Genomic DNA, 22,952 nt, shown 5'->3' on the forward strand with positions numbered 1-22,952 from the left:
CAGGTGATAATAGGCCCTCAGGGAGGATCCTAGAGTTGGTTGCAGCTTTGCTCAAAATAAACAGACTTCGGCACTGATACTTTGGGGAAGGCGGCCCCGTTCAGGGAGCTGGCAAGTGGTATTCTTTGGAGGTCGGGAGCCCTTGCGTCCCCTGGGAGGGTGAATAGAGAGGTGGAAGAGCTGGGAGAAGGCCCTGGGTGGAGAGATGAGGCTCTCTGCTTGTGGCTGGTGTGGTCATCTGTGCCTCCACACTCAGCTCTCAGCAACTTCCCCAGGTGCCTACCCTTGGTATTTACAAAAGCTAACCACCCCTCATCACCAAGGCTACCATTTAGCACATGACTGTCAGAAGAGAAAGATACTAATAATCCTCTCAACGTCTAAATGACAGATATGCAAACTGTTCCCAGCCTGCCATGGAAAATGTGTTGGGAAGACACTCGGCTGGCAGGGTGAGGCTGTCTGTAAAGACCTTGCGTCTTCCTCCTGCTCCAGCTGTGGACTGTAGTTTTAAAAATCATAAAAGATTTCTCCTAAAGGTCCAAAATCGTAGCTCATGTCATTTTCCCAGATCTTGGCTGTATTTTGTTAATCCAGTGTAAGTCCTTCTCGATGACGTTGTATCTGAACTTTACGTGCAGCCCTATGATTTATGGTTGATGCCAGCTATGGGAGCTTTCGCCTTTCTCTTCTTTCATCTCAGGACATTTAAATTGGAAGCTTAAGCCTTCCTCAAAAAGAATTTAAATTTCAGCCCTCTTTTCTATGTGTTGTAAAAGACGGCTCAGCAAAGATGAGTTCAGAGGGAGTGCCAACCTGGAATCTTGGTGTAAGGGAAAGCTTTGGGGAAATTGTAGAGCTGGTTCAGAGTCCTGACTGTGCCTTTTAGCAGTTGCAAGGCCTTGTACCAGTTACCTAACTTGTGAGCCTCAATTTCCTTATCTGTAAAGTGGGTATGCTGTCCACTTCATGTCATTCTCGTGAGACCTAGAGGAAGACGTTTCTAAGTGTGTTTCTGCATCCCTCTGCCCCTTTAAGTGTAGAATGAGCTAAAGTAGCGGGGGGCACGATCTGCCCTGGGAGCAGGACAGGCTGAAGGTGAAAGAGGAAATTGTGTTTATTTGGGCAAAACCATCATTTCCTTAAAGTCCACAGCCCTCAGCTCTTAAATAGGTCACCGAAAAGAACATCAGAGTGTGGTTCTCGGCATGTGAGGGTGACCCCGGGGGCAGCTGTGGGTCAGCCCTGTATTTGGAGTTGTTTGTTCTGCGGAGCCCGCACCACTCACCGGGCTCACATTCTTGCGGTTCACCCGATGGAAAATGCCGAGGGGAGGTTTACTTTCTCTGAAGTTCGTCTTTCAATGGAGTTGGGCTGATATAATATCATTTGCCATATCGTGAAGTAGTTTGCAAATGACCAAGTGAAATTCTTGAATCATGCTTGAAATATTCCTTTTTCTGATTATTAAGCTGGGGATGAATGCCTCCTCTCAGTTTCTCTTTCTTTCTCATCGTGGTAAAATACATATAAGAACGGTGACCATTTTAACCATTTTTAAGCGCACAGTTCTGTGGCATTAAGTGCTTTCACATTTTTATGCAACCATCATCACCGCCCAACTCCAAAACTTTTATTCTCCCAACTGACACTCCCAGGTCCCCCCCAGCCCCTGGCGACCACCATTCTCCTTTCTGTCTCTGAACTTGGCTGTTCTAAGGGCCTCACGTCAGTGGAATCATACAATATTTGTCACTTTGTGACTGCCTTATTTCGCTCTTTTTTTTTTTTCTTTAACAAATCTCTTTTACTCTGTCTTATAGTTTCCATTACTCCCTGCCAGGGACTATTCTACAAACCCTTGCTTTTCTCTTGAAAATTTGCACTCTACCTACGTAACTGTTTGTATATGATCTTTGCATTTTTACCCCGTTGAAGGAAAAAACCAGTCACAGGAAGTGATTTGATGGAATGTTTATTTTATTCTTAGAAATAGCTCTTTACCGAATCAAGATTTTAGGTGACCTTACACTAAGTACAGGATCAGATCCTATCTTTGCCTAGAGGGTGTCTTCTCAGAAATAAAACTTCAAGTTCTGCCCTCCCCCACTGCACCCCTCACTCCCCAAAGAAGAGAACACAGGGTTTGTGTACGAGGCTGGTAATAGCAGAGAGGAGAGGCCAGGTAACGCGGACTGTGAACATCGTTTGAGGTGCTTCCATTCAAAGGTAACCTCTCAGCCTTTCTCCTCGTAGGTGGTGTACCTTGAAATCCAAACCGGGGAAGAAGAATAAAGAACGAGGAGAAATTGAGGTTGACATCCAGTTTATGAGAAACAACATGACCGCTAGCATGTTTGACCTTTCCGTGAAAGACAAGTCTCGGAATCCCTTCGGGAAACTGAAGGACAAGATCAAGGGGAAGAATAAGGACAGCGCGTCAGATACCGTGTCAGCCATCATCCCCAGCGTGACGCCCTCGGCTGACAGCGATGACGAGTCTCCTTCGAAAGACAAGAAGAAGAAGTCAAAGCTGAGGACCTTGTTTTCCAGGTCCAACCTGCAGAGAGCACCGCTTTCCCAGTCCATGTCCGTCCTGCCGACTGCAAAGTCAGGCAAAGTGCTGCTTCGTCCTGGAGACTTTCAGTCCCAGTGGGAGGATGAGGACAATGGCGAGGACAAGTCCTCCTCTGCCTCGGACGGTGAGTTTCCTTCTCCTCCTCCTTACTTGGCCCTTCTCCCCCAGCTGAGCCTACTTTGCTTTGGGAGAGAAGAAACAAACAAATCTTAGGAGAAAGATTTTAATTCAGCTCCTCAGTTCTTGCAGTGATGGTGATGCTGGTGGAGGGGATGGCGGGGGTGGTGGTGATGCTGCTTTTACTGGTGGTGCTGGCGCTGTAGCTGCTCATGGTGGTCACGGTAGTGGTGGTGATGATGAGGGGTAACCTTGGTTAGGAAGCCTTCTCTATTTCTAAGCCCTCTGGTTTCTAGGAATGTGCGAATGCCTTTTCCATAACACCTGACTCTGTAACTGATGTGCATTAGTACAAGCTTTTGGGGCTAACAGAATGAATGCATGCACAGTTTATTTTTTATTTTTATTTTTGTGGTATGTGGGCCTCTCACTGCTGTGGCCTCTCCCGTTGCGGAGCACAGGCTCCGGACGCGCAGGCTCAGCGGCCATGGCTCACGGGCCCAGCCGCTCCGCGGCATGTGGGATCTTCCCGGACCGGGGCACGAACCCGTGTCCCCTGCTTCGGCAGGCGGACTCTCAACCACCGCGCCACCAGGGAAGCCCCGAGTTTCTTTTTTTAATTAAGGATAAAACCATGGAAACTTACAGCAATTCTGATATTTCATTAATTCGTTGGGTACTTATACTGAGCTCTCATGGAATACATTCCTAATGAAAGCCAAGGAATCCAGTTCCATTAACTCTGAATTAACTGGATATTTTGAAATTCAGTCTCAGTGACCAGATCCCTATTATTGGCCAGATTCTGCACCTCTACCAAGAGCACTGCCCTTTTCCTTGCTTCCATGCATGGCTTCTCAACCTCAGCACCATTGACAGTTTGGGAGGATAATGGTTTGTTGTGGGAGCCTCCCTGTACTTGTAGGAGCTTTAGCAGCATCCTGGCCTCCACCTGCTAGATGCGGGTAGCACACCCCACCCAGCTGTGACAACCAAAAATGCACTCAGATGCGTGAGGACAAAAGCCATGCCCCGCCCCCCCCCTCGTGTTGCGAACCATTCCCTTAGCTTCTCACTCCCTTGGTTCTTGGTTCTTCTCCCACAGTCTTGTCTCACAAGGGAACGGCAAGTGTGGATCCTAAGCAGCTGAACCAGATCTACTTCAACCCCCCCAAGAAGGAAGGACTCTCCTTCCTGGGAGGCCTTCGGTCTAAGAATGACATCCTTTCCCGCTCGAATGTTTGTATCAACGGGAACCACGTCTATGTGGAGCAGCCCGAAGCCAAGAGCGAGACCAAGGGCAGCTCCCCGGCCTCCTCGCCATCCCCCCAGGGCCTCAGGAAGAAGCATTTGTTCTCATCTACAGAAAACCTGGCCTCTCGACCTTTGAAGGAGCCTGGGGAAGGAGGTGCAGTGCCTTCCGAGTCTTCCACAAAGGACTCTCTCAAGTCCATGTCCCTGCCATCCTACCAGCTGCTGGTCAGCGGGGACCTTCGGGAGAACGCGGCTCTGGCGACCTTGGAGGCTGCAAAGGAAACCAAAGAGAGCAAGAAACAGGAGAACAAGAAGTCCTCTCTGCTCTCCCTGGTGACCGGGAAGAAGGACACGGCCAAGGGCAGTGAAGGCGAAAGCCCGCCGGCCGCCCCCGGGAAGGAGAGGGAAGGCACGCCCGTGGCGGTCAGAGCCAGTGAGGACCAGCCGGGGCCTGTCGACGACCCTGTGAAGAGATCGGACGAGGAGACTGCGGCCATTGTCTCCGGACGGGGCAGAGCCCCGAACCCCTTTGAAGACGTGCAGATCCCAGAACCAGAAGCTGACCCAGAGCCCAAGGCTGCACCAGCGCCACCTGTTCCCTCACCCAGGGCTCCCCAGACCAGAGCCGTGAAACCCCGGTGAGTCTCGGCCCCTCCCCGGGGCCCAGCGGCCATGCCTATGTTAGAGCAGACCTTGCTTGTTGGTCCGTAGTGGTCCCTGCAGAAATTGTTTTTAGCCAGTCCCTACCACTGGCCTGGCCCACCTGCAGAGACTGCAGTGATGTGCCCCAGCCCGGGGCCACTGCCAGCAGGCGTGGTCTGCCCCTTGCCCGACATTTTCCCGGCAGGCATCTTTGCCGCAAGCATTTTCTCTGCACACATTTTTGCTTCTGGCGAAAGTACCTAGAACTGGTCTGTCCGTCTCAGTGAGATAAGCAGAGCACAGCGGAATGCCCTGGTTTTGTATCAGATTCCGAGTGTCGTGGTCTGGGAGCAATACCAGGTTTCGGTGGTGGTACGTGCAGACCGGGGTTTAGTAGGTTCTTCCTGTGAGTTCCCTTTGAGGCAGGTGTAATCTCTCCTCCTTGCACTTTGGTGTGGGTTTGCTGGCACAAGAGACCCTTGGTCCACTGTCAAGTGTGACTGGGAGGGTTCTCTGTGTGTTTCCTCTGCACGTTGTCTCACTAGCCGGGTGTCCTGCTTCTCAGCATGACTCACATTCACAGTGACGATATTCCTGTGCGCTGGGGGTGGGAGAGACTTTTTTTTGAGATTCTGCCTATTTTGATTTCACAGGCACACACACACACACACACACAGTATTCCTCTTCAAAATCTGCCTCTTGCTTTGTGGTGCACCTTTTATGGCTTTGCACTTTTTAGGTGCTTTTTCTTTATCACCAAAAGAGACTGCAGACTGTTGCTCTACCTGAATCTTTCTGTTTCTATTGCAACAGTCCTTTCTGTGGCAGATGTACTTGGTGATAAAATTGTGCCTTTTGTGGATTAAGTATTGGTGTTCCTTCTTTAACTTCTCAAGGTACTGCCCCCAATATAAAAAAGAGTTCTCGCCTTTGGAAAGACTGTATTTTTACATGTCTTTTGCCTCTCATGCTGCATCTGCAACTGACCTGCAGATTTTATTTTGTCCTTTTTGCAGACTGGAAGTGTCTCCAGAGGCTCAGCCCGCACCCAGGCTCCCTCCTTCCACTCGCTCTCCTCTCGTGTTCTCTGCTCTCCCTTCCAGTTCTGGTCAGACACCCGTCGCTTCTAAACTGGGGCATGATTCAGAGCCACAGCCCTTTGAATCTCCTCCTGGCTCCTCTTTCTCCTCTCCTGTAGCGGCCCCCATTTCCACATCCACTCCCATTGAACACTGGCCTCCCGCAGATGTGGGTGAGGCCGGTCCTGAAGAACCGCCTTCGCTCCTTGAACCAGAGCTAGAAAAGGAGAGTTTGACACAAGTTCCAAGTACTGTTCCTTGTGCTGTGGGCTCGCTTTCCAAACAGACACCCATTCCAGTGGGGAAAGGGATGGAAGACTCTCCAGTGGGGAAGACCAGCGCTGATGACCCAGGACAGTCTCTCCGGATGCAGCCTGAAGTGGGGCGAGAAGAAGAAGAGCTTCTGGGGTCTCCCCCCAGAAAGCAACAAGGTGCCATCCCTTCATCTGTCGAGGCCCGAGAAGTAACATCCGCCACTGCGCTCAGAGGAGGCGGGATGGGCAGCCCTGCCGGGAAGCCCCCGAGGCGGGGAGCCTCAGGCTCTGCGGGTCAATCTAGGTCTCCCGTGGGGGATGCAGATGGGGGTGGCGGGATGAGTCCTGCAGTTAAGGAAGCGGTGCCCCCCGTTCCCGTGGGCGAGTCGGTGCCTCCACTTGACTCTGCGGTGCAGAGACACGAAGAGATGGGTCCAGATGCCTGTGAGGGCAGAAAGGAAATCGAGGGGCAGGTGTTGTTTTCCGAGCAGCTCTCTAGGGAAGAGGCGGGGGAGGAGGCCCCTGTGCTGGTCCGCGGGGACAGAGGTGACCCCCAGGAGGTGACGCCACAAGGGGCTGCCCCTGGAAATGCGTGGGACATGGGACACTCCCAGGAGGGCGCGGCTGTGGCTGGACCCTGGCCCGCTGCCCTGGCAGCTCGCCCTCCCAGCCTGTCCTCCAAGGGGAGCTCCTTGGGGGGCCCCGCGCATGCCGCCAGCTCGGGGAGAGATGGTCCCCGTCTCAGGAGTCAGGGAGATGACACCCGGATGGCGCAGAACCAGAGCAAAGCCAGTGACAACGAGGGTCTGCTGTCTGACCCCCTGCATGGCCTTCAGTCCTCCTGCGAGGCAAAGCCCCCAGCCCTGGCCCATCTGAACTTGACCCTGCCTTCCATCCCCGAAGTCGCTTCGGAAGACGAGAGGGGAGATCAGCTTGAAGATGACAGAGGGGTGGCCCCGGTGGCAGCTCTGGGAGGAGGGGCTTCTTCCCCGAGCACGTGGCCTGCACTTGCTGAGCGGGAGAGGGCGCCCAGCAGGGAGGCCGGCGGGTCAGCAGGGGGCCTGCGCGAGCCCCGGCCGGCAGCGCCCAGAGCACCCGCGCCCGCTTCTGCAGAGCAGATCACAGCTTTGGCGGTTCAGGAACCACAGTCGCCGGGCCCCGGTGACAGCGGGGAGGCAGAACCAGTGGGAGATGGGAGGCCGGGCCAGCCTCCAGCCACAGCCCTGGGTTCCCTTGTGTCCGGCCCCCCCTTTTCTGAGCCCTTTCCTGCCACACGCTCTTTTCCCACCTGTGCACACTCTGACACCCACCACACCAGTACAGCAGAATCTCAAAAAAAAGCAGCAGTCGAGGGCTCCGCGGGTAAAGTGGAAAATTCTGGCAAGAGGAAGCCGCTTCTTCAGGCCTGGGTCTCACCCTCAGACACACAGCCAGTCTCGGCTCAGCCAAGCGCTGGAAGCGGGTCGGCCAAGCACAGGTGAGAGCCGGGGGATGACTGTCCTCGTGAGTGTAAGCCGTGCCCCCTTTGCTTCTTGTCTCCAGACGCCAGGGCTTGCTCACCGCACAGCTGTTCTGACGGTGCGTCCACCTGTGTTGCCGGAAGGGCTGTGTCCTGGGCCGGGAGCAGCGTTTGTAGCTGCGTTTATAGCAAGAACAGAGTAGCAGCTGTCCTCAGAGATAGATTCGGAATTGTTCTGCATGGTCTGAGTTGGAGCTCTCCTTGCAGAGAAACCCCGGGAACCGTATCTTATTTCCTAGTCTCGGAAACCAGCTGAGATTGACCAGGAGAACCCAGCAGTGCAGACAGCTTACTTTAAGCAGCGCCCAATGGGAAGCTGGCCTGTTTGTTCTGAGCTCTTTCCTCCCTCTCGAGGCGCGCGCAGAGGGCTCTGCGGGGACTCCCACAGTGGAGTCCTAGGCTGCAGCTGCCTCTGAGAATAGGAGACCATCTTTAACGTTCTCCTGACGTTGATAACGAGGCCAAGGGTCCTGTGAGAAGCTCAGGACACGTGGCCGGAAGTGGTGCCTTGTTGGCTTGCGCGTGGCTGCCTCGCGCTGACTGCTTTCCTTTCTGAAGGAACGTTGGCACGTGTGGGACTGCAGGTGTGAGCGCGCGTGTCCCCCCCATTCCCCCGTCACCTCTCTCGTTGGCGGCCACGTCTGAGAGAGGCAGTCCCTCAGTTCCTCCGGTTCTGCCGTGACGTACACGTCTAAGGAAACAGCTAAGTGTCCTTTCCCCCTTCTCTTTAGACTTCATCCCGTGAAGCCGATGAACACGGCAGCCACCAAGGTCGCTCTCTCCAGCTCGGGAACTGCCACCATCATCAGTGAGAACTTGGTCAACGAAGCCATGATGAAGGTATGTCTTCTCCAGAAGGAGGCAGGTTAGTTAGGGATCTAGAAAACCCGCTGTGAGAGTCACCATGACATACATCTCCCGGGGCAGCAGGTAACGCCAGGGGTGACTTAACCACACGTCTCGGTCTCTGGATGATCTTTGGAAGCCCCTACACTTTCCATGGGATACTTACTTTTCCCCTCATAGTTCTTTGGCTGTCGTTGAATTTTGTTGTGTGTCAAGCAACATGATTGACACCAGTACTCTTTTTTAATGAGAAGAAACTGTCACCCACCTTCCAGCCCATGCAGATCAGATATTCTCATTTTCCCCACATGTCCTTATCTTTTGGCAAGAATATACAATTCTCGCAGTCGTCATCATTGCACAGATAGACTTTTTTGTAACTTTATTCTGAAGTAATTTCAAACTTTACAAAAGCTGCAAGAATAGCACAAAGAGCTCCTGTCTACCTCCATCCCAATTCACCAACTGTTGACATTTCATCAGATTTGCTTTATCATCCTCACCCTCTCCTACTCCGTTCTCTCTTTGTAGCTGCGTATATATTTTTTTCTGAATTATTTGAGAGTAAGATGCACACATCATGCTCCTTTTACCCCTAAATGCTTAAGTGTGTAATTCCTAAGAATGAAGGCGTTTATCAAAATGAAGAAATTTAACATGGATGCCTCTCTGCTTTCTCATCTGCGGTCCGTATTTCACCTTCACCAGTTTTCCCAGTAGTGCCCTTTCTTGTCTGTCTGTTCTCCGGTCCAGGGTCACTCAGTTATCTCGTCTCGGGAGTCTCCCTTATTCTGGGATAGTTCCTTGGCCTCTTTTGTCTTTCAAGACATTGACCTTTTTCAGAGTTGCAGCCAGTCGTTTGGTAGAACTTTCCTCAGTTTGGATTTGTCTGATGTCTCCCTGCGGTTTGGTCGAGGCTGGGCATTCTCGGCAGGAATTAACTAGAGACATAACGTGCCCTTTCCAGTGCGTTGTGTAAAGAGCCCGTGACACCAGCCTGTCCTGTTAGTGGGGTGTTAACTGTGATGACTTAGGTTAGGTGGTGTCCACTAGGCTCTCCAGTGCAAAGTTGCTAGTTTTCCCCTTTACAGTTAGTAAGAAATGTGTGGGGAATTCATTTCAGACCATGTAAGCCTCCTGTTCCTATCAGCCTTCTGCTGGCAGGCCTTCTGTCCACTAATGCATGCGGTGGTAGCAAAATGATGGTTCTCCAGCTCCATCACCTGCGTGGAAACGCTCTGAAATCCTCTTTTTCCCTTAGTATCATATCGTAAACACTTTTGCATGTTGCTACTTAACTATTCTTTGAGCCGGTTATGCCAGTCTTTACTTACTCACTCCCCGGTTAGTGGATATGTAGCTTGTTTTCTATTTTTCAATATGAACAACACTGTCGTCAATAATTTCTCGCATAGAACTTTTCCCTTCTTGTAGGTGATTTCCGTAAGCTAAATTTCCAGGAAGACTATTGCTGGATGAGAAGATCTCTGCTCTTTAAAAAGCTTGAGTGGCAAAAAAAAAAAAAAAGCTTGAGTGGCTAACACGAAAAAACCCAGCTCCTCCCCTTAAAACCAAAACCAATGCCCCCCAGATCATCTCTGCTGGAGAGTATCTTCATCCTGCCCTTTCTGATCCTAAAATCAGAGGGATTCAGATGTGTTGTGTTTCAGACACGTGGACAGGAATTTCCTAACCCACCGCTGGAGATCGCAGTTGGGAGACATAAACTTTATTTCTATTTTACTGCAAGCATCTAGAAGTTTCATTCAGTCATAGATATTTACGGTCCCAGGGACTCCAGGACATCAAATAGTTTTTGTGTTTTTAAATAAAACTTTTGCTCACGTCTTCTTCACTCCTGCAAGCATTTTGTAAGTGCCAGGCGGTGGCTGATACCTCTGGCTCTGTTGCACCTTTGCCTCCAGGCGCTGGGCTGAAGGTACACTGAAAGCTGGAGATTTTGGGGTCGAGAGGCTGAGTAGTAATAACGAACTGCTGCTGAAAACAAGTTAGCACCTTCTGGCCATCTTGCCTTCTCTTCCCTGTCGTCCATGCTGACAGGGCATCACTGTTAAGCATCATTCTCAAAATGATCAGCTGTAGCCAGAACTGTGAACCTACGGTGTTTTAGCCCAAAGCCTAAAGGTGGACCCTAACTTCGCCAGCTCAGCCTGGCTGGCTTCTGTAGTTGTGTAGAAGGGGCAGCACTTGTCCTCTTGGAGTTAATGATATTTACCGGGAAACTGGGCAAAAGAACAGCATGAAAGGGACCATCACGAAAACTAGAGTCACTTAGCACCCCCCTCGCCCCGTCCCCTCTTCCGTTTACTGTGGCATGCAGCTTGGCTCCGAAGAGAAGCAAGACCCCTGGTTCCCATTCTGCTTCCTCTGCAAAGCTCATTTAACCAGGGCCTTGTCTCCGGGCCCTGACTGAGAGTAACTTGCCTTAGAACAAAGGCAACGGCTGCTTATTCTACTCATGATTTGTAAGTTCCGCTGCTGCCCCCCTGCCTGGATGCAACAAAGCTGTTGGTCCTGGACCATACCTGGTAACTACTCTGAGTAAACATGGAAAGGTTCCTGGAGACGGCTATTGGCCGACCGTAGAATAGACGCTTTGTACTAAGGCATAAACAGTGCTTATAAAAATAACTACTCTTTGGAATGTTGCAAAGTGAGAGAGAGGTTCGGAAAAGAAATTGCATCCCTAAAGTTACGAAAAGCCAGCTGAATCATTACTACAATGGCTTTTTTTTGTTGTTGTTGTTATTGTTTTAGGGCCGCCATCTTTTATAGATGATTAAAACTAGGAATGTATTATTTATTCAGGTGGCTTCCACACTTCCATTTAAAAATAATTCAGCCAACTAGATCCAAAAATCATCTGTCATATTGTATGGGAACAGTTGGATACAAATTTGAATGTACGTCATTATTGGTACAGCTATGAGGGAAAAATCCAATGTAAAAATCCTGGAAGGAAATGTGTGACACTGGGCACTATTGTTTCTTGAATTAATGGATATTTTCTTTGCACCTCTTCCTCTCCATGGCCATTACTCACTTTCTGTAATTGCTGGATTGCTTTTTAATTTTTTTAGTCATCACATGAATAGGAACTTCTAATGATTTCAAAGTCCTGCATAGTTTCCTCTTTAGATTACAGAATCCAAATCGAAGAGCTGTTTGACAGTTTGTAGGAAGTACCTTAAGTGTGCATGCCTTTTCAGTTCTATGCATTTGTCTTAAGGAAACATTTAGGGATATGACCAAAGATTTATGGTCACACATTTAAATAAATGTTATTATATAATTGTGAAAATCAAAACCAACCTAAATATCCAGCAACAGAGAGATGGTTAAAATATAATGAAATTTAAAACATCCATTTAGGACTTCCCTGGTGGCGCAGTGGTTAAGAATCCGCCTGCCAATGCAGGGGACACGGGTTCGAGTCCTGGTCCAGGAAGATTGGTCCACAGAGCACCTAAGCCCATGCGCCACAATTACTGAGCCTGCGTGCTACAACTACTGAGGCTGCGTGCCTAGAGCCCGTGCCCCACAGCAAGAGAAGCCACCACAATGAGAAGCCCGCACACCACAACAAAAAGTAGCCCCCGCTCGCCGCAACTAGAGAAAGCCCGTGTGCAGCGACGAAGACCCAACACAGCCGAAAATAAAATAAATAAATAAATAAAATTAAACAAACAAAATCCATTTAAAAAGCAATTTTTCTAAAGTTTAATGATGGGAAAATGCTCACAAAATAATAATTTTCAAAAGCTATAAAACTCGATTTTGTATGATGCTAAAGTTGTAAAACATATCATAAAGAAAACCCAGGAAGGGAATTCCCTGGCGGTCCAGTGGTTAGGACTTGACAGTTTCATTGCCAGGGCCCCGGGTTCAATCCCTGGTCAGGGAACTAAGATCCCACAAGCCGTGCAGTGTGACAAATAAACAAAAACAAATAAACCAAACCAAATAAAAAACAACAACAAAAAAACCCCACAAACAAAACAAAACAAAAAAACAGGAAGAATAAGAAAGAAAGAGACCCCAATGTTAGGTGTTGGAGTAATGGGTAATAATTTTTTTCCCTCTTCTGGATTTGAGATTTTCTATGATAAGTAAATATTCCTTTTATGATTCAAAATAAAATCCTGTTATTTGGGGGGGAAATTAATTTTTTTTTTTTTTTGCGCTACACGGCCTGCTGCTTCTTTCTCTCTCCCAAACTCTCTTGCAGAGCATCTTATGTAATCAATATTTTTGAATAAATATAATCCTTCTGTGACAGAGGTATAATCTAAAACCCCTTGAGGGTATATTCTTGGCTATTGTTTACAAAGACTACTTTTTTCCTTGATAGGATATGTAAACAGACACACCCTGTTTGGAAGTGTCAGGCATGTTTCTAAGCTAGTGTTGCCATCATCGTGCTGTTCTTTGTAGCCAGGACAAGAGGGACGGGATTTCTTTCGGGATTCTGGCCGGTGTGCAGGCAGCTTGCGTCACTGGACTGAACAGGGTCTTATCTTGTGTCGCGTCAGGGTTGACCCTGCTCTTGACGTAGCTGTTTCTTGAAGCAGGTGGTTCTGAGCCTTTCTCGGTTAAACTGTTAGACCCTCACGACAGTGAAACCGTGATTACCTCAGAGTTCCGCCGGCAAAACTGTCTTGAGGTTGCCCCATGACCTCGTCTCTTTAAACTTATGAATCTGAGCCACAGATTTCAGGAAAAGTTAGCTTTGGGGGTTTTTCCCCTCTCACTAGAGACTTGGTACAGCGTGTTACTTTATATAATCCTTATCTTGCGTTTCCTCGTGGCTGGGGCCTGGGCAGTTTCCAGTCAGCCACCAGTCATCCCAGATTGTAAATGTAACTCCGTGGGGCTCCCACTCTGGTCAGGACGGGGCTGCTCAGCCACTGTACCCAGAGGGAGCGCCATCGATGGCTGTGATGGTGCCCCTTGGCTTTGACTCTGCATAGTTTTGGGGAATGACTTACAGTGGGGTCTCCCAGTGCACCCTCCTAATCACCAGATATCCTGAGCACAGCCGAGGCAGTAGCAGACCTTCTGGGATGAGCGGCCACGTGTTGTCTTGGGAGGACAGTGTCGCCTCCTGCACCGTCTGCCACTAGGGTTTCTTCACAGGTCACCTTAGATTGGGGCTCAGCTCCACTTGGATATCTGGTTGTGCCAGCTCCAGGGTTCACAGGCCACCAGTCATTACATCTCTAAACCCCAAGGCCAGAGTCTAGCCTGGGGGTCTGCAGCCTGTGAGCTGGGTACGGTTTGTACATTTTTAATAGGCCATAAAACAAAACACCAAACCAAACCGCAAAGACGAACATGCAGCCAAGGCCACCTGTGGCCTGCACAGTCTGAAATACTAACTTTTTGGCCCTTTCACAGAAAAGTTCATCCGTCATCAGTTTTCCACCGAAATCAAAGACGAATTCCCAGGAGGCTCAGATCACAGACTCAGTCACTAAAAGCTACCTCTTTTGTGTTTCTTTAAGATGTTTGACTCCTTGACTGACTTTATCACTTTTCTCCCCTCCCCCTCCAAAGAAATACAAGCCCTCGGAACCCGCGTTTGCTTATGCACAGCTGACCCACGATGAGCTGATCCAGCTTGTCCTCAAACAGAAGGAAACGATAAGCAAGAAGGAGTGTCAGGTGCGCCAGCTGGAAGACTACATCGACAACCTGCTGGTCAGGGTCATGGAAGAGACCCCCAGCATCCTCCGGGTTCCCTCTCAGGTTGGCAAAAAAGCAGGAAAAATGTGAATCACTTGCCTCCGGCACTGAGACTTGTGTGTGAGTTTGTTTCCGCCTGCTCCCAAGGCCGAGGACTCGGTGTGCCTGAGAGCCCCAGGGTCCAGGCTCCAGACCGCTCTCTCCCTCACGCCTTATCTGGCAAGAGTCAGTCCCACCCACAGAAGCCAGGTTAATTATTACAATGAATCTTTTATTGGACATTCCCAGGGTTTTATTTTTAAATGCCACTGTGCCTTTAACCAAGTTGTAAATATTTTATGCCTGACCGGAGACATGGTCATTAGATCTGATCCTGGCCCAGAGGTTCAGATGGCGCTGGGGGTATTAATGTATTTTTAACATTGGGGTTTTCTTTCTTTAATATTGAGATTTTAAAGTACGTCTCCCGGGCTTCCCTGGTGGCGCAGGCGTTGAGAATCCTCCTGCTAATGCAGGGGTTGAGAATCCTCCTGCTAATGAGGGGGACACGGGTTCGAGCCCTGGTCTGGGAAGGTCTCACATGCCACGGAGCAACTAGGCCCGTGAGCCACAACTACTGGGCCTGCGCGTCTGGAGGCTGTGCTCGGCAATTAGAGAGGCCGCGACAGTGAGAGGCCCGCGCACCACGATGAAGAGTTGCCCCCACTTGCCACAACTAGAGAAAGCCCTTGCACAGGAACGAAGAGCCAACACAGCCAAAAATAAATAAATAAAATTAAAAAAAAAAAAAAAAAAAGCCAATAGGACTAGGAGGGAGAAACCATACCTTGGAAAAAATCTTTAAAAAATAAAAATATATATAAAGTGCGTCTCCCCCAGCCATTAAAGCTTAGGGTGAGATGGCAAGGACCAGGCAGCTGGTGCGGTGTTGCACGTACTTTCTTGGCTCTTGAGCAGCCCAGCTGCGGCGTTGTGGCTGCAGATGCTAAGTTTCGATACTATGTAAACCTAGCCAGCTCCTCGGACGTGGTCTTTCGTTTTCGACTGGAGCAGAGGGGCTTAGGGTACACCTCCGAGTGTGCCTCTGAGATTTGGAGCAAGCTGCCTTTTTCAGACATCAGCCTCCGCTACTCTGTAGCCTTAAAGTGTGCGCTTTATCATCCAAGAGGGGCTGTCTGTGGAGGTACGGAAAGTAGACCAGGGGAATTAGAATCACTTTGCACTGGGGCAGTTGGTCAAAATCCCTCCTCTTGTGATCGCAGGGTCCCTGCTGGCTGGAGTGAGCGAGTCAGTGCCTTGATTAGGGATCGGGTGACCCAAGCACTCGCTAAAACAGTCCCACCAGGTACGGGACAACTGCAGCGGCGTCAACTGGCCCTCTCCCACGTGCCGTCGCTTGGCTCCCTGGTTCCCTTGGCAGCTCTTCTTGGCATTTCCCTCCCCCACCCCTTGTTATAAAGTTGTAAAGAGCAAGATGATACCTATTTTTAGATGGCTGTATTTTTAAAACTAGATTAACATACTTTTTTTTTTTTTAAACTAGGACACTTGCCCCCTTCTCAACTAATAGCACCAGTTCAGAGTCTTCAGGTAATTTCGTTGCTAGTAACCTGATACTGGAATTGGAATGTTTTCTGTATCACTCATTTTTTTCTCCCAGTTGTGACAGAATCTCATCAAATCCCAACATCTCTCCTGGGAGGAGAATGTCACAGGTCAAGTGGGTGGGCAGGGGTTGAGATGAGAGCGGTTATTAAATGGAACGCTCTTCTATGTTCATTCTTGTTATATTGAAGTTAAGAGGCAAGGTGATTGGCAGCGGAATCCCTTTTCAGGATCACGTTTGCTGCCACGTTAGTTAATATCAGAGCACTTTAATCTGAAGGATGATACTGTAACTTGATTTAGCTAATTTGCTTTGAATTATCGATAGCTCTTTTATTTAATACCCTCCTACAGTACTGGGGACCACTGTAAACTTCTCAGATGACTTGCATTTTTGTAGCGCTATGAGATTTACGTGCATCCCTGTAAAGAGAACTGGATATTTGCTGGAACTCTGCAAATGCACGTGTATATATTTGTTCTGCAGTGTTTTTTACTTGATGTCAATGTACTTTGATGGTGATGCCCACGTGCACTGGGTGGCGGGAGCGCTGAGTGGTTTCACCTCGGAAGAGCCGCTGCGGAGACCTGCATGCTTCCCGAGAGCTGGTTGTTGTGGAAAGATCTGCTGCTAGGACCTCGGGGATGGGAGCCGGTCTCTGTTTGAGAGGAACGTCTGGGTGGAGGAGCAAATCCCTCTGCTCTGTATGCCACTCGAGAACTCTGGAGAATGAAGGACAATCTACTTCAAGGGTGTCTGGTTTCTACCACTGCTGGGAAAAAAATTCCACAGGTAGCATTCCTGCACCTCTCAAGGTCACCGGTTAACACCTGTCCTTGAGGACTCTGCTGTGAGGGAGAGCTCAGCTAGGAAAGCTGGAGCCTGCTCTGAGCTGTTGGCAGGGGCAGGTGGACTGGAGGGCTGGAGCTCCTGCAGCCGGCGTGGGTCTGAGGGCTTACACCCAGCCGTCTGTACCAGGAGAGCCTGAATTAGCCTCTAGCTGCTGAAAGTGCTCACCAAACTGACGGGCCCTAGGAGGAGGCCGTGCTCTGCAGAAGCAGGAGCAGCTCTTTCTTGGCCTTGCCTGGCTGACCCCCCAGAAGACCAGTCAGTACTTCAGGGAAGCATCCGATGAAATACCAAACACCTTGCGATGAACTTCAGTGGGAGGTCAGCGTCCGGAAAAAAATGTCAACCCTTTGCCCGGGTGTTTCATATCATCTCAGTCCTTGGACTTTGACAGATGTCCTGCCCACCCCTTTTATTTCCTGTGTGTCGGCCTACCCGGGTAACAGAATGGAGGGGCAGGAAGGTCTGTCCTTTGCCACACGAACAGCGTTGACCCTGAGTGGAGGGTGCGTGCGTGGGTGAGTGGGATACGTGTGTGGTTTCCAGCTCTGCTAACAGTGGGGGCTCGGAAGGGCACAGAGGGAGGAGAGTCCACGACACTCAGCCACCTGCCGGATTGAAGGCCAGAGGCAACCTGATGTTAAATTAGGCACGATCTTCCCTCCCTGTGCCCCTTCTTTTTTAGAACTGCTAACTAATGGTCCCTCAAGGCTGAAGGATCTGTTGCCTTAGGTGAGTGGAGAGCTTAACCTCCAGTTAAGCTTAACCTCCACACCAGCCTCAACCCTGTGGTTTCTCAGTATCTATCATGTGAGCTGCTAACTTGACCTCTTCCTCCCTCTGACTTGAAAGTTCACCCAGCATCCCTGGATTACAGAATTCTTATTTCCTGCTTTGTTACTTCGGGAATTTTGAACTTCTTTGCTTTTATTTTTAAGAAGTAACCTAAAATTTCCTACAACACTAAATAAAATGGCACTACCTTTCAAAGATTTGTGTCTGTGGTGTCGTACGGGTGCAATAAGAATTTCTTCTGTCTTCTTGGAAAACCTTTCTTGGGGGCGTGACCGGCGTTTCTCACCCCGTGAGGGTCTCTTGCCTGGGTTCCTGCTGCTGCCACGCTGTCTGATGCCCAGGGATCCCAATGCCTTTTCTCCTCCAGAGGTTGGGACATCTCTGACCCTTCCCTATGACATACCCCATATTTTGGCCTGGAAGGGACTATGGTGTTTACCAGATGAAGATCATTTGAATTTCCTGTCCCTAGTGCTACAGGCTGCCACCTTTTCCTTGGCAGTGGTCGCCTTCAGCTAATCACATGAACAAGGACACTTTCTTGATTCCCTCCCCCATGCCACCCCCTGCCTCCTCACCCCTGCCCCACTGATTTCCCAGAGAGTGACATCTTGACCTTTGGAGCATGAGTTGAATTCACACTGGGTTCAGGAATGCCCAGATCAGTACCAGATCTAGGTTCCTGGTTCCATCAACTGAGTTCATTCCTTTCTGAGTAGAGGGAATTCTGGCTGTAAAGGACTCTCCTCCTGAGCTCATTCTACCAATCTCCCACTCTTTCCTGATGAGGTGAGAGGTCGGCCTGCCTCAACCAAGGGTCCCAACCTCTCAAAAGGGAGGAGATGCTCTTTCTTAGAGATGAAAGTCACACTGTAGAGGCACAGAGGCAGGCAGCACCCGTGAAGCCCCTGGGTGGGCTGGGGGGAGCTACCTGAAGGCCTCCCTGGTTTGGGTGAGGGGCCTGGTTACCCAGCCAGATGTGGACGGCGGGGCCACCACGTACAGTGATACAAAAGCGGCTTCTCTTGACACAACAGCCTCCCAGGTTTGCTTCAAACAAATAGAAAGCCCTCCAAGGAGAGTCTCTAAGGAAGGAATGTTTACACAAATGACCCCCAACTCTCCCCCAAGATTCATTTCCCTTGCTTTTGGAGGGGGCACCCTGCCCACCTCCCCATGGAAAGTGTCATTTACAGGGTACAGTTACCACCGTGACCATGGCCAAAGCGCAGGCAGCACGCGCTCCCCTAGCCCTTGGACCCCATCTCGAAGCCGACGGAGCCCGTGCCCTGGCCTTCTCTTTGGGGGTGTCATCTTTTGGCTTCTGCAGGCTTCCCCTCCTGGGGAGGCAGGTGCGAGCACTTCCCATTTAAGTTCAAAGCTGGCTTAGCTGAACTCTGTGGGACCAGCGGATCCCAAAGCCACAGAATCTCCTGAGGGAGGATGTCCTCATTTAGCCTTTCGACGTTTGACTCTTACACACCTGTATCCCAAGCCCTGGAAATAGTCACCCTGGTGACACTGACAAGCCCTCAGAGCTGTGAGAAAGCTGCTTCATTCTTGCATTATCAACTGCTCACTTCAGGCTGAAACTTGGTGGCAAAAGGAAGGCCTGTTTATTGAGTTCCTGCTTATTCACTAAGCGCTGCTGCGTACTATTTCCAGTTCTCAAGGCAGATAACATCTCCATTACGCAGATGAGGAAATGGAGACTTTCAGAGGCATCAGAACTTAAGTTTGCCTGGGGTCCCACAGCAGGTAAAGAAAGGATTTGAACTCCTCACCTGTGCGACCTGGGGCTCTAGAACAAGCGTCAACAAACTATGGCTTCCCTTTTGTTCATGTAACCCTCAAGCCAAGGAATTTTTCCTGGGAGTTCCCTGGCGGTCCAGGAGTTAGGACTCTGCGCTTTCACTGCTGCGGCACCGGGTTCAATCCCTGGTCAGGGAACTAAGACCTCACAAGCCTCCCACAAGCCATGTGCGGTACGGCCAAAACAAACAAAAAAAAACCACGATGATTTTTCCTTTTTTTTTTAAATGTGGGATGAACAAGTGGCCGGAATGATGACCACAGTCAACAACACCTCACTGAACACTGGAGATTTTTACAGTTAAAGAATCAAAATAATATTTCATGACACATGGAAATTACATGAGATTCAAATTTCATTGTCTACACAACTTTATTGGAATACAGCATTGCTTATTTAGGTAATTGTCTGCGGCTGTTTCCACGTTGCAACGGCAGACCTGAGTGCTTAAAACAAAGACCTTCTCGCCCACCAAATCTAAATATTTGCTGTCTGGCCCTTCACAGGAAAAGTTTGCCGACCCCCAGTCTAGGCCCCCAGACTAGGAGGCCCCAGTCTCCTCTAGCCTTGGGGGCGGAGGAGATAATATTCTGAGTGACTTGACATCCTGGAGGATGGGCAGGGAAAACGGAGGGCCTCAAGATGAGGCCTGATGAGCCATGGCTCCGAGGAGGGAAGGTCCCTCTGAGGCGACTGTGTTTGTGTTCTAGGCCTGTGACCTCCTTCTCCGAGTTACCATGTGCCTTCGTTCCCGGGAGATCAGGAAACCGAACACAGCGATCCTCAGCCCAGGGGAGGGAACGTGTATTGGGGTCACACAATAAACAACAGGAAAGGGGAAAGTGAATATGAATGAGGGCAGGGACTTGGCACAAGGGTTTAGGAAGTACTGGCCGTGCCCTGTACTGAGGCTGTGTCACCCTTGTGTGTCAGAGAAGAATCATTGTCTACTGAAGAGCTGAGGTGATGGGGACCCAGTCAGAAAGGCTCCAAGACTCATTGTGACGAGGAGAAGGGGGTCCTCTGGGCTCAGAGTGAAACTGGGTTAGAGTCATCTGAGCTGGAAGGAGCCCAGGGGGAGGCCCTGAGGGCAGCCCAACTCCCACTGGTTGCTCGCTCCAGATTAGAAATGATCCCATCTCTGAGGAATCCCGTCTGTGTTGCTTCTGACCGGCCCTCCCAGGACAGGTGTCCACCAGAGCTGGACAGCCTTTCCGGAGCGTAGCAGGCACTCCCAGGACGCGGGGATGAGAAAGCCAGGTCATTCCCAGGGAGACTTGTAACAAAGACAGGTAGATCCCTAACACATTCACACATGTCACCAAGGGACGGCTGGCCTGGGGCTTCCTTCAGGCCCTCAGTGCCCTCCTCTCTGGCCTCTTCTCTAGAAAGAACTCTGGCCTTAAGGTCAGTATTTCACATCTGGACCACGTCTGAGGCATCCTTTCCAATGGCCGTCCCTCCCCAGTAGCTTTCTGCTCTAATCCAGCCCATCCTGGGCACTCAGTACGTGCCAGGAACCATGTGGGCTCCAGCCTTACAGACAAGAAGCATGGCTCCAGCTTCACAGGCTCAGGGAGGAGTAGGGGAGAGAGGTTGGAGGAATAGCTGTTAAACAGATCATCATGGGCTTCCCTGGTGGTGCAGTGGTTAAGAATCTGCCTGCCAATGCAGGAGACACGGGTTCGAGCCCTGGTCTGGGAAGATCCCACATGCCGCGGAGCAACTAAGCCTGTGCGCCACAACTACTGAGCCTGCGCTCTAGAGCCAGCGAGCCACAACTACTGAGCCCACATGCCACAACTACTGAAGCCCGTGCGCCTAGAGCCTGTGCTCCGCAACAAGAGAAGCCACCGCAGTGAGAAGCCTGCGCACCACAACGAAGAGTAGCCCCCTCTCACCGCAAATAGAGAAAGCCCACGCGCAGCACCGAAGATCCAATGCAGCCAAAAATAAATACATAAATATCCCTTAAAAAAAAAAAACAAAAAGAACAGATCATCACTATCACTGAATGATGGTAACTCTTGGTAGAGTCTGTAGCAGCAGGAAAGGCACCAAGGCTGATGTATCTGTCCTGATTTCCCAGAGGAAGGCAAATAAATTTCCTAAATAAACAGATTTCTTCCTGAGAACGTGAACCCCAGACTTGCATGTCTTAGTGGAGCGCGCCATCTTCTGGCCTGGGTCCTGCCCACCTCCTAGCCTGTCTGTGTCTGAGGGCGAGGCTCTCTAACACTATCACATACCTGTGGCTGGAAGAGAATCGCCCCTCCACCCCTAGAGTTGCTGGTAGGAGAATCATAAAGCTGCTCTTCCACTTTACTGTGAGTAGTGTTGGGGAAAGCAGAATTCCAGGGGTTCTGTCATAGGTAGATGACTCTGTAGTAAAATCCCACTTTAAAAAAGTGCAGTTCAGTTCAAGATCTGCGCAAAATTGGGGATGAGAGGAGTGTGATGCTGTTCTGTATGGTAATGTAAAGAACTACTCCCAAAGAGACACATGTATATGTATAACTGAATCACTTTGCTGTACACCTGAAACTAACACAACATTGTTAATCACCTATACTCCAATATAAAATAAAAACTTAAAAAAAAAAAAAGAAACCTACTCCTGGCCTTCCCTGGTGGCGCAGTGGTTAAGAATCCACCTGACAACGCAGGGGACACGGGTTCGAGCCCTGGTCCGGGAAGATCCCACATGCCGTGGAGCAACTAAGCCCATTAGCCACAACTACTGAGCCTGCGCTCTACAGCCCACGAGCCACAACTACTGAGCCCGTGAGCCACAACTACTGAAGCCTGCGCGCCTAGAACCCGTGCTTTGCAACAAAAGAAGCCACCGCAGTGAGAAGCCCACGCACCGCAACGAAGAGTAGCCCCCGCTCGCCACAACTAGAGAAAGCCCGTGCGCAGCAACGAAGACCCAACGCAGCCAAAAAATAAATTAATTAAAAACAAAAAACACCTACTCCCAGTGCCAGTTATGTTGCTTTTAGGGACCTGTTTCCCGTCCCCAGTAAGGATGTCGACTGCACTGTCTGAAACTAACAGATGTCTCTGAGAGCTGTGTGTGCACACATGAGCACACAAGTGTGTCCCCAGTATTGATCTGCTGGACAACCAGAAATAAATCCTGTCATACCTTACAGTAGTGGGGAAGTCTAGGAAAGAGGGAACTTGGGGCACCAAAGCCCACTCAAGCCCTCGCATGGCGTGGGGCTAAAGTGAGTAATTCACACCTTGGGGAATGGACTGTTAGAGATTATTGCATCCCTTGGTTGGGGGAGGGGGTGGATCCCTCCAGTGGGACCAAGCCCTGTGGTAGCGGTTGAGATTTCTCTAGGAGAGCGGTTCTCTTGCTCTGAGAAAGCAGTCTCTGGGGGACCGGATGGGACCCTTAGATGTGGCTACTGAGGAGAGAGGCTTGAGGAGAGTGTGGGAAAGAAGGCGCTGACACCTTTTGAAGGTGTTTTTGTTTGATTGGTTTTTAATGCTTTCCTCTTGACTGTGAGGGGAATCTTATGAAAGTTCCCATCTCACTAATATGTTTTCATTTATATTATAATCACATTCAGTTCTTCAACCCTTCAGTATAGCCCATTAACCATCTCATGTGATGCTGATGTGGAAAATGAAAAAATGGAAGTCTAGCTGCTCTGTGTTCACTGGTCAGCTAATACCTGGAATCCTGACAGTTCACTGAGGTCCAGGGTGCCAGAAGTTCTGTTGTGCAGTAGGAAGGGAGGGGAGGCTTTGGAGTATCCGTGAGCAGAGCGGAGGGACTTGTGAGCCAGAGGGGCTGAACGGACAATTCTTGAAAGGTGCAGCATCTCTCCCCCAATTTATATTAGAGGGAAGTGGCATTTGAAGCAGAGAAGGCTGCTGCG

The 22,952-nt window shown here is 50.0% G+C and overlaps 1 protein-coding gene across 4 annotated transcripts in view; it reads left to right on the forward strand.

Moving 5' to 3' along the window:
* The window catches only part of RAB11FIP1 (RAB11 family interacting protein 1), a 29,805-nt gene extending 12,368 nt beyond the window's left edge, over positions 1-17,437 (forward strand). Inside the window, exons 2-8 of one of the 4 annotated variants that reach the window (XM_029226553.1) lie at positions 2,257-2,702; positions 3,801-4,587; positions 5,609-7,402; positions 8,176-8,284; positions 13,868-14,059; positions 15,540-15,586; positions 16,089-17,437. In XM_029226553.1, coding sequence (XP_029082386.1) covers positions 2,257-2,702; positions 3,801-4,587; positions 5,609-7,402; positions 8,176-8,284; positions 13,868-14,059; positions 15,540-15,563 — 3,352 coding nt within the window. In that variant the 3' untranslated portion in view covers positions 15,564-15,586; positions 16,089-17,437. Of the gene's footprint in view, positions 1-2,256; positions 2,703-3,800; positions 4,588-5,608; positions 7,403-8,175; positions 8,285-13,867; positions 14,600-15,539 lie in introns of those variants that run through there. The other 3 variants (XM_029226552.1, XM_029226550.1, XM_029226554.1) reach the window with 3 other exon arrangements.
* The last annotated feature ends 5,515 nt before the right edge of the window (positions 17,438-22,952 follow it).

Source organism: Monodon monoceros, unplaced genomic scaffold (assembly GCF_005190385.1).
Source record: "Monodon monoceros isolate NGI ecotype Baffin Bay Population unplaced genomic scaffold, NGI_Narwhal_1 Super_Scaffold_17, whole genome shotgun sequence".
Classification (NCBI taxonomy): Eukaryota; Metazoa; Chordata; class Mammalia; order Artiodactyla; family Monodontidae; genus Monodon; species Monodon monoceros.